At 52.6% G+C, this 9,001-nt stretch overlaps 1 protein-coding gene across 2 annotated transcripts in view; it reads left to right on the forward strand.

The window, feature by feature from the left end:
- Positions 1 to 8,687, forward strand: part of Hm13 (histocompatibility minor 13) — a 35,522-nt gene extending 26,835 nt beyond the window's left edge. The window contains exons 11-13 of one of the 2 annotated variants that reach the window (XM_075962519.1): positions 4,528 to 4,613; positions 7,379 to 7,579; positions 8,291 to 8,687. In XM_075962519.1, the coding sequence (XP_075818634.1) occupies positions 4,528 to 4,613; positions 7,379 to 7,529 (237 nt within the window). In that variant the 3' untranslated portion in view covers positions 7,530 to 7,579; positions 8,291 to 8,687. The remainder of the gene's footprint in view (positions 1 to 4,527; positions 4,614 to 7,378; positions 7,580 to 8,290) is intronic. The other variant, XM_075962520.1, reaches the window with a different exon arrangement.
- Positions 8,688 to 9,001: the final 314 nt, after the last annotated feature.

The following is a 9,001-nucleotide window of genomic DNA, read 5'->3' on the forward strand; positions in this document are numbered from 1 at the left end:
CTACTTTTGAATGCTCAGCTTAGCTTACGCTCTTTTAACTTAAATTATCCTGTTTCTCTTTATTTACCTTTTGCCCCAAGGTTTATTACCTTCTTCCTTCTGTATACCTTATTTTCACTGCTTCTCTGTCTGTATTGACTGGCTTCTTGCCCCTCGGTGTGTCTCTCGTTCTTTCCTTCTCTCCTCTTGAGCCTCTATTTCTCCCATTTATTCTCTCTTGCCTGCCAGCCCCACCTATTCTTCTCCTGCCTAGCTATAGGCCATTCAGCTCTTTACTACTCCGATCAGGTGCCCCAGGCAAGCAAGGTGAAACAAATGCAGCGAGCACATCCTTACCTCGTGAGCGCGGCATAAACAAATGCAGCACACCTTTGCACAGTTAAAGTAATGGTCTGCCACAGTGAGCAGCGCACGTGTGTGAAGGCCGGGGTCCCAGTGGCCTGGAGAGGGGAGGCCGGCAGGGACTGGGCAGTCAGGACTGTCTCCTCTTGTCTAAGGACATAAGGCACCTGGCAGGCCCTGTGCTCCTGAGCTCTTAGAGCGCACATGAGAAAGCAGGAGCTGAGGCACCACCCAGTGAGTGGGTAGCAGAGCCAGGACTTGGCCTGGGACAGTGTGAAAGCCCAGCCCAGGCTGCAGGAACTGTGTGGTGCAGAAGCCAAGGAAGCCCCTGTGGGAATCCAGTAGATTCCTCCCTGGGACCCAGGCCAGGCCCCAGGAGGTACGCACACACTCCACTCATTCATTAATAAAAGCAAAAAGGAATGGCCTAGGGATGGGGCAGGTCAGTGTAAGTACTCAGAGCTACACCTAGATAAGACCCCGCCCCCACTACCGGACAGCTTTGCTTTCTGTGAGTTCGATTACCCACAGCTCAAAAATTGAATCAGAAGCTGCAGTTTTAAATGCCGTGCATTCTGCATACCAAGATTTAATTCTTACTGCCCACGTAAGCCGTTCCTTGATCCAGCATATCACCCTTCTTACCATTAGAGAAGCGTTCGTGCAAGCGTGCCACAGTGTTCGGTTGTGAGGGGCTCCAAGGATGGGGGGGGAGGATACTGTATTGTTGTTCTTTGCTCCTCCCCTCCCCCAAAGCCCTGTCACGTGGGAGCTGCCTTTGAATTCCAAACAAGATCAGATTGTTATCACTGGGCCTGTGCTAACCTTCCACAAAGATCCGAGGGCGTGGCTCATAAGCAGAGACACCCAGAGTGTCCACGGAGCCTTCTCGTTTGTTGGGTCATGTTTGGCAGAGCTTCTGATGTGCCTATGGAGCATGATGTGTGCTCGGTGAGCGGATTTCAGAGTGCCAGATCGCAAACAGGCTTAGAGGCCTTTTCAGGGCCTGTATTACAGCTCCAGCCCTGTGTTAGAGTAGGCTGGAGCCATTTCCTGGGCAGCCACCAGGTGGCAGGCTTGCCTCCCCAGCTGGAGGCAGAATAGAGTCTCCTGCAAGGTGCTGTCCCTCCCCATTGTGGAGAGACTGCGGGCCTAGAAGGACAGATTTCCCAGGTAATCCACCTACCCAAGCTGTATCTGGGCCTCTCCTACTCCTGGCCCTGATTCATGCAGATGGCCATCTCCCTGAAGGTCCTCGAAGAGGGGATCCAGGACATAGGAAGAGTCTGTTAAGGGAGGTTGACGTCTCCGAGAAGACAAAGGCAGTCCCCATGCTATGTGGCCTTTAACTCGCTTAGCCTTTAAAAAAAAACCTTCCTAGCCAGACATAGTGGCACATGCCGGTGATCGCAGCCCCGAGGAGGTGGAACAGAAGGTCAGCGTCATCCTCGGCTACACAGATAATTCAGATGAGCCTGGGTTATCTGAATATAACCCAGATATATGTGAGAAGCTGTCTCAGAAAACTCACTGCCCTGAGCTGTAGGGCTCTTTCTCCATCACCCTCTCATTGAAGATCTTCCCAGGTGCAGTGAGAGGAAAGAAGGCAGGCTGTGTCCCTCTGATAATAGCAAACTTGCTGGCTCTTAAAGGAGCCCTTCCTATGAGCCTGAGGCCACCAGTTCCCCTGGAAATCCTATATTCTGCTAAGACTGTCTTGGGCAAGAGAATGCACAGGGCTACACAGGAGGACCCTAGCTCCAAATCCTGACCCGCTCTTCTCCATCCTCAGATTCCCGGTTTGCTCATCTGTCTGTTAACTTACCATTATGTAGAAGAGTGTTGGGTTTGTATATGTGGGAGTGGGTGCCTGCAGAAGCCAGCAAAGAGTGTCAGATTCCCTGGAGCTGGAGCTATAGACAGTTGGGAGCCAACAGAACCAAACTTGGGCCTTCTTCAAGAGCAGTATGCATTCTTTGCCACTGAACCATCCCTCCTTGCCCCACAAATTAAATTTTAATATTAAGTTTGACCTTCCATTCCTGTTTCTCCTCACGTGGTTTTCTTCCTGTTTTTAGGGGCCTGTGTTGGTTGGTCGAGTTTGGTTAGTTGTTGTTTGAGGCAGGGTCTCATTGAGTATCCTGGTTGGCCCAGAACTCACTGTAGGGTAAACTTGTCATTCATAGAGGTCACTGCCTCTGTCTCCCAAAGGCTAGGATTAAAGGTGTGTACCACCACACCCAGCCTGGTTTTCGGTGTGTGTTTGTTTGGTTGGTTAGTTGGTGGTGGTTTTTTGTTTGTTTAGTTTTGAGGTGAGTTTTCCCTGTGTAGCTGGGCTAGCCTCAAACTCCCAGTAATTTTTCTGGCCTCTGTCTTCATAGTACTAGAATTACAAGGGTGCAACACAATGCCCAATGTTTTCTTTCTACTTTCAGGATATTTTATTCTTTCTCTAGCTGCCCCATTCACACCTGTGGCAGTGCTAGGAATCGAACCCAAGTGTTCTGTGAGCACTCTCCCGCTGAGCTAGTCCCCTGCCCATTTTGTGACCTGAAAACTTTTGTTTTTGGTTCTATTTTAAGACAGGGTTGTTCTGTGTAACAGCCCTGGCTGTCCTGGAATTCACTTTGTAGACCAGGCCCGCCTTGAACTCACAGAGTCTGCCTGCCTCTGCCCCCAATGCTGGAATTAAAGGCATGTGCCAGCACCACCTGGAGACCCGAAAGCTTTTAAACCATTTCACGGGTCTTGTTTCCCTTGAGTTAGCTTAGGGGTCAGAGTGCCCTCTGGCTGCTTCTCAACAGCTTGGGGCTTGAGCCACAGCAAGGACCCAGTACCAGTGAAAGGATGAATGCCCGGCCTCTCACTTCCCTTCTCAGCTTGGCCTCACACACCTGTGACCTTGGGCAAGTCAGTCCCCTTCTGAGTCTTAGAACATCATCTTTAGAACATGGGTCTGGGTACTATGACTAGATTCTAGGGTAATCTCTATAAAGTAATGTGACTGACCGCCCACCCAGACCAGTGCCAAGAGATGGTCTCCTGAAACATCCTCAGATGCAGGTGAAAGACCGTGTTGTTCTTGGGCCCCAGGCTGGTTTTGTGCTTTGTACTGAGAATGGTGTCTCTATATTCTATCCCACTGTCTCCAAGACCTCTCTCAAGTTCGTGAGCATGGCAAATAGTCACCAGTATCCCCCAACCCCCACACTCCCGGGCCCTCTGGGATACCAGGCGAACAGAGTGAATAGGACCAGGGACGCTTGCTCTCTCCGGTTCCACAGCCCCGCAGGGGATAGGGACTCCATTCTGCCTAGGATGCTCACTTCCACACTGCCAGGGACCTGATGCACGCAAGTAGGGCTTCTCCACAGAGCCAAGGGCTGGGGAGGAGGAACTGGGCAGAAGGAGGAAAGACAGCCTAGGCAGCTGAAACTGCACATGCCAAGGTACTGGGGCTGTGACCAAAGTCAGGTATAGGTCAGATGGGAGGTTGGAGGAGATGATGACAAGGGTCACTTTAGGCCACTGGCAGCATTGATGGCTTTAAAGTGTCCAACAGAGGTGTTTGGCGTTCACCTTTCAGAGGAATAAGCAAGGAATGACCAGGCCAAATATGTGCGGCTTCCATTCTCAGCTTTATCCTTAAAACGGAGACCTAGACTGCCTTCTCCCTCTAGAACATTCGCCCTTCTCTGCCCAAAGAGGGTAGACACAGCCATGGAGGTGACCTGGAACCTCCAGGAAAAGCCTCAAACACTGGGGACAGTCTTCCTTTCCTCCCAGCCGGCCTGCAGAGGAGTGTTAGCACAGACTTGGGAGTGGCGGAAGTGAAGGACAGAACCTGAAAGTGAGAGCCAATTATAATGTCTCCTGCGTTACCGAAATGCAAGGTCTGAGCCGAGACTGCAGCCTTCTAGGGAGAAAAGCAGCCTGAGAGGTAGCATTGAGCTGCGTTTGTGATTCAGACACTACCAGGCAGGTTCCTGAGGGGCCTTCCAGCCCTGCACCCGATTTCCTACAGTGCATGCTTTCCCTCCCAGGGAGGAGCACCCCTGTCTGGACCTCCAGCCCTGTGTCTGGGCTTAGCCATTGACTCACCCCACAAACCTGGATCTGAGCTATCCCTCAGTCAAGTCCCGAAGAGGGTTGGGTGCCTTGCCTAAGTCTCTTGTCTTCTCCTAGCCGGCTCTCCTGTACCTGGTCCCTGCCTGCATCGGCTTTCCTGTCCTGGTGGCACTGGTCAAGGGAGAAGTGGCAGAGATGTTCAGGTAAGGCGGGATGGAGCAGACATGCAGACAAGCCCTAGTGCACCTGCCGGATCACATGAGCATCGTCTCCAAGGGAGTGTTCCTACCACCGGTTCCTTTCTGCAGTGACTACCTGCCTGGCCTGTGGTCACCAGTGGGACCTTGCCTAGGAGCCAGGGGAGGTGTAGTCTAGGGCAAGCCATACCACACACCTACAGTGTCTTAGAGGAATGGCTGCCTACTGTCTGGGGGCCTTGGATCACAAGCTAGCTCTGCCAAGGTGACTTGAGGCATGTCTTTGCCCCAGCGTCGGTTTGCATGTAATAGGACAAGGTTGTACCATCTCCAAGAAGCCATGTGTCTGTCCCTGCCCAGGTGCCTCTGGAGCCATAACCCACAGCTTGTTTTCTGATATACAGTCCCCTTTCCTTGTGACCGCTGCCATATCTGCCACACCTTGTGCACTGCCCTGCCCCTATCCCAAGGCCCGCATGACTCCCAGCAGGTGTCTGCTCCCAGGCACCACCAACCCTGCCTGCCAAAGACCTAGAAATAGCTGCCAGCTACTATAAAAACTGCCCACTCGGGGGCCTTCACCCAGCTCCACCTGCTTGGCCTTAAGTTGTCCTCCAAGTGCCTACCAGGGCCTCCTGTGCACCTGGATGCCTTGGGGCAGCAGATGACTCACCCCTGCCCCATGCCTGCCCTGCCAGGAATCCCCAGCCCGCTGGAAGCCGGCCCACCCCCATCTCCTGGCGTGGCAGCTGATCCTTGAGGTCAGCACTTAGCATCCCTCCCCCCTGCGCATCTGTGCTTGGAGAGACTTCTGAACCAGTCCCGTGTCCTCGGCAGCCTGAACTCTCAGCACCCAGCCAGGGCAGAAGGTATCTCCTTCCTCACACTGAGGCCCAGTTTACCTAAGTACACTTCTGTGTGAGCCCCACCCTACCCGAAGGCCCCTTAGGGAAAGCAAGGCAGCAGGTGGTCTTTCTCTCACCTGTCCTCTACCCCAGTCTCAACCTGTTCTTTGCCTTTTTGTCTTTCACTGCCACTCCCCTGTTGAAAGACTCGCTCACTGATTCATTGATTCATTCTCGAATGACTGCGCCTTTACCTGGTTCTGAGTTCCCTTGCTGGTGCTAGAGAGATGACTCAGCAGTTGGGAGGACCTGCGGTTCTCCCAGAGGACCCAGCACCCACATTGGGCAGCGGACAACCATCCCTCCAGGGGGACTTGAAGCCTCCGTGAGAACCTGTGCTCAGTGCTTTATACTCGTGCACAAGTGTTCACACACACACACACGCATATGTCAGTTCCCATAAGTTGTTCTCTGACTTCACAAGTACCATGACACACACACAGTTAATGTATTTGTCTCAATCACTGTTCTGTTGCTGTGAAGAGACACCTCTTAGAGAAGAAAGCATTTAGCTGGGGCTTGCCTACAGTTCCAGAGACTGTCATCATGGCAGGGAGCACAATGGCATGTATGATGCTAGAGCCGGAAATGAGAACTACCTACATCCTGGTCTGTAGGCTGAGAGAGTGACACTGGGCTAGCATAGACTTTGGAAACCTCAAAGCCCACCCTCAGTGACACACCTCCCAATTCTTCTCAAATAGCTCCACTCCCTGATGACTACACATTCAAATATATGAGCCTGTGGGGACCATTCTTATTCAAACCACCACAGTCTTTTTTAAAATAGACTAGGGAGAGCTCAGTCAGAAGTGCCTGCTGTGTATGAATTAAGACTAGGTTTGGATACTCAGTGCCCAGCTGGGTGTAAAAATGATGGGTTGTTGTTTTCTTTTTTTTACGTAGTCACAACTGAGCCTGTGCCTTATGGTGCTGCATGGCTTAATCCCTGTGATTTCAAGCTCCAGGTCAGCCACCCAGGTGGCAGAGTGAAACCTTGTTTCAGTCGAGCACATATGCCTGTGGTCCCAGCCATTGGGGAGGCTGAGACAGGAGGATCACCTGAGTCCAGGAGTTCTGGGCTGTGGTGCACTGTGCCAGTCTAGTGTCCGCGCTGAGTGCAGCATCAATATTGTGTCCTCCTTGGAGCAGGGACCACCAGGCTGCCTAAGGATGGGTGAACCAGCCAAGATTGGAAATGAAGCAAGTCAAAATCTTGTTTCAAAACAAAGCCAGGTGGTGGTGGCACACACTTCTAATCCCAGCACTTGGGAGGCAGAGGCAGGTGGATCTCTGTAAGTTCAAGGCCAGCCTGGTCTACAAAGAGAATTCCAAGACAGCCAGAGCTGTTACACAGAGAAACCTGGTCTCGAAAAACAAAACAAAACAAAAGCCTGGCATGGTGGTGCACACCCTTGATCCTAGAATTTGGAATACAGGCAGGCACATCTCTGTGAGTTCTAGCCCAGCCAGGGCTACATAGTTAGATCCTATCTCTAAATTAACAAATAAAAATTTAATAAAAGTTATAAAAATTTATACAAGGGAGCTGGGGAGATCACTTAGAAGTTTTAAGAGCACTTCTTGCGCTTAGAAAGAACGTGGTTTTGGTTCCCAACACCCACATGGCGGCTCACAACCAACACAACACCAAGCCCTCCTTCACTCTTGTCCGCATAGTGCACTTTGCAGAGGTGCATCTTCCCCCAAAACAGTACAGGTGTTCTACACACAGCAAAAAAGAAGTGCAAGCCAGGTAACCGAGACAGCAGTGCTCTGTGCTCCTTGGGAAGGATGTCTCTGTCCTTCCCACTTCTTCCCCTCTCCATCTACTTGTTCTGTCTTCTCTGTCTGTCTCTTACACAGCTACGAGTCCTCGGCCGTAATCCTGCCTCATACGCCGAGGCTCACTCACTTCCCCACTGTCTCGGGCTCCCCTGCCAGCCTGGCCGACTCCATGCAGCAGAAGCTAGCTGGCCCTCGTCGCCGGCGCCCGCAGAATCCCAGCGCCATGTAATGTCCAGCGGGTGCCCACCTGCCCGCTCCCCCCACTGTCCTGGGCCTAAGGTAGGGCAGATGTTCCGGCCCTGGTGTGAAGTCAGAGTGTCACTGGGGCTGATGGCAGGAGGCAGCCCTTATAGCCACCAGCATTTGCTGCCCAGCCCCAAGGCAGGCAGGTAGCCCAGAGCCTTGGGGTGCTCACCCACAGTGCGAAGTCCCATGAAATGGGCATGAGCGGCCCTGTGAGACTGAAGTAGACACTGTGACTGCTTGCTTGTGTGTTTGACCCTGAACACACCACTTTCTCCTCTATGCTCTTTATCAATTAAGCACCTGCTGCCCACCTAAACCAGCCAGGAAATGTGCATTGTGCTTGAACGGGCACAGTTGCTCGGTAAGCAGAGCCCCCACAAGAGTTAGTATGTCCATCCTGATGAGTAGTGCTGTGCTATTTGCAGAACAGGGCTGAGCTCTTAACTCCACCATGTGCCCCAGGAGGCAGCTGGTCTCCCAGAGTCTCATCCCCACTACTCTCTGCTGCTCTCCAGCAGAAGGTTCAAGAAGTTTAATGTTGATCCACACAAGTCCAGGCCCAGCCTTTCCCATTTGCTACTCTTTGGCAGCACAGGGCACAGAGAAAGCCAAGCAGGGTGCCCATGAGGACACACAGGGACGGGGCCAGGTACTGGCAGAGGCGATGTGAGATTGCAAAGAGAGGGGGCAATGAAGACTCTGCCCTCAGCATCCTCTAAATGTGTTCCTTTGTTTTCTGGTCAGTTATGAGGAGTCAAACCCTAAAGATGCAGCAACTGGAACTGAATCCAAAGAGGAGACAACAGAGGCATCAGCATCCAAGAAGCTAGAGAAGAAGGAGAAATGAGGCCGCTCTGCCTGACCCTTGAGGGCCAGATCAGACAGGCGGGGGACGACCTGTAGGCGGCACAGACAGAGGACACGTGCAGGAGGCGAAGGTGGCTCCAGGTGGGGGAGCGGGCCTCTGCTGCCTGTTTCCTTCTCCCCTTTCTCTGGCTTCCTCTGCTGCTCCTCATCCCCTGCAGGCAAAGGAAACCCTCTGCTGCTTCTTTCCCCAGGAGCCAGGTGGGAACCCCGTGTGGTTTTTAGATTTTTGTATTGTGGACTGACTTTGCCTCACATTAAAAACTCATCCCATGGCTGTCGGGATACTATGCTCCTGGAGGGTTGTCGGCAACTTCACCTAGTGGCTTATGCTAGCTCACTAGGTCTCTGCAAGCCCCTCTTGGGTGCCCACCCTGTTGTCACGCCAGAAGAGGGTGTTCCTTACCACGCTCTTCCAGACTTGGGGAGGGTGAAGGTGGTAGGCAGGTGCTCTCTGTGTCCCTGGCCCTGGAATGAGAAGATGAAGAGAGTCGCAGAGGGCAGCCTGACTCAGACGGCTCTCCCTGGGCTTGCTGTCCAGATGTTCCCGTTCTGCCCACTCCTGGGCTTCCCAACATAAGGCCCAGATCT

The sequence above is a fragment of the Microtus pennsylvanicus genome, chromosome 2, assembly GCF_037038515.1.
Source record: "Microtus pennsylvanicus isolate mMicPen1 chromosome 2, mMicPen1.hap1, whole genome shotgun sequence".
NCBI classification, from domain to species: domain Eukaryota; kingdom Metazoa; phylum Chordata; class Mammalia; order Rodentia; family Cricetidae; genus Microtus; species Microtus pennsylvanicus.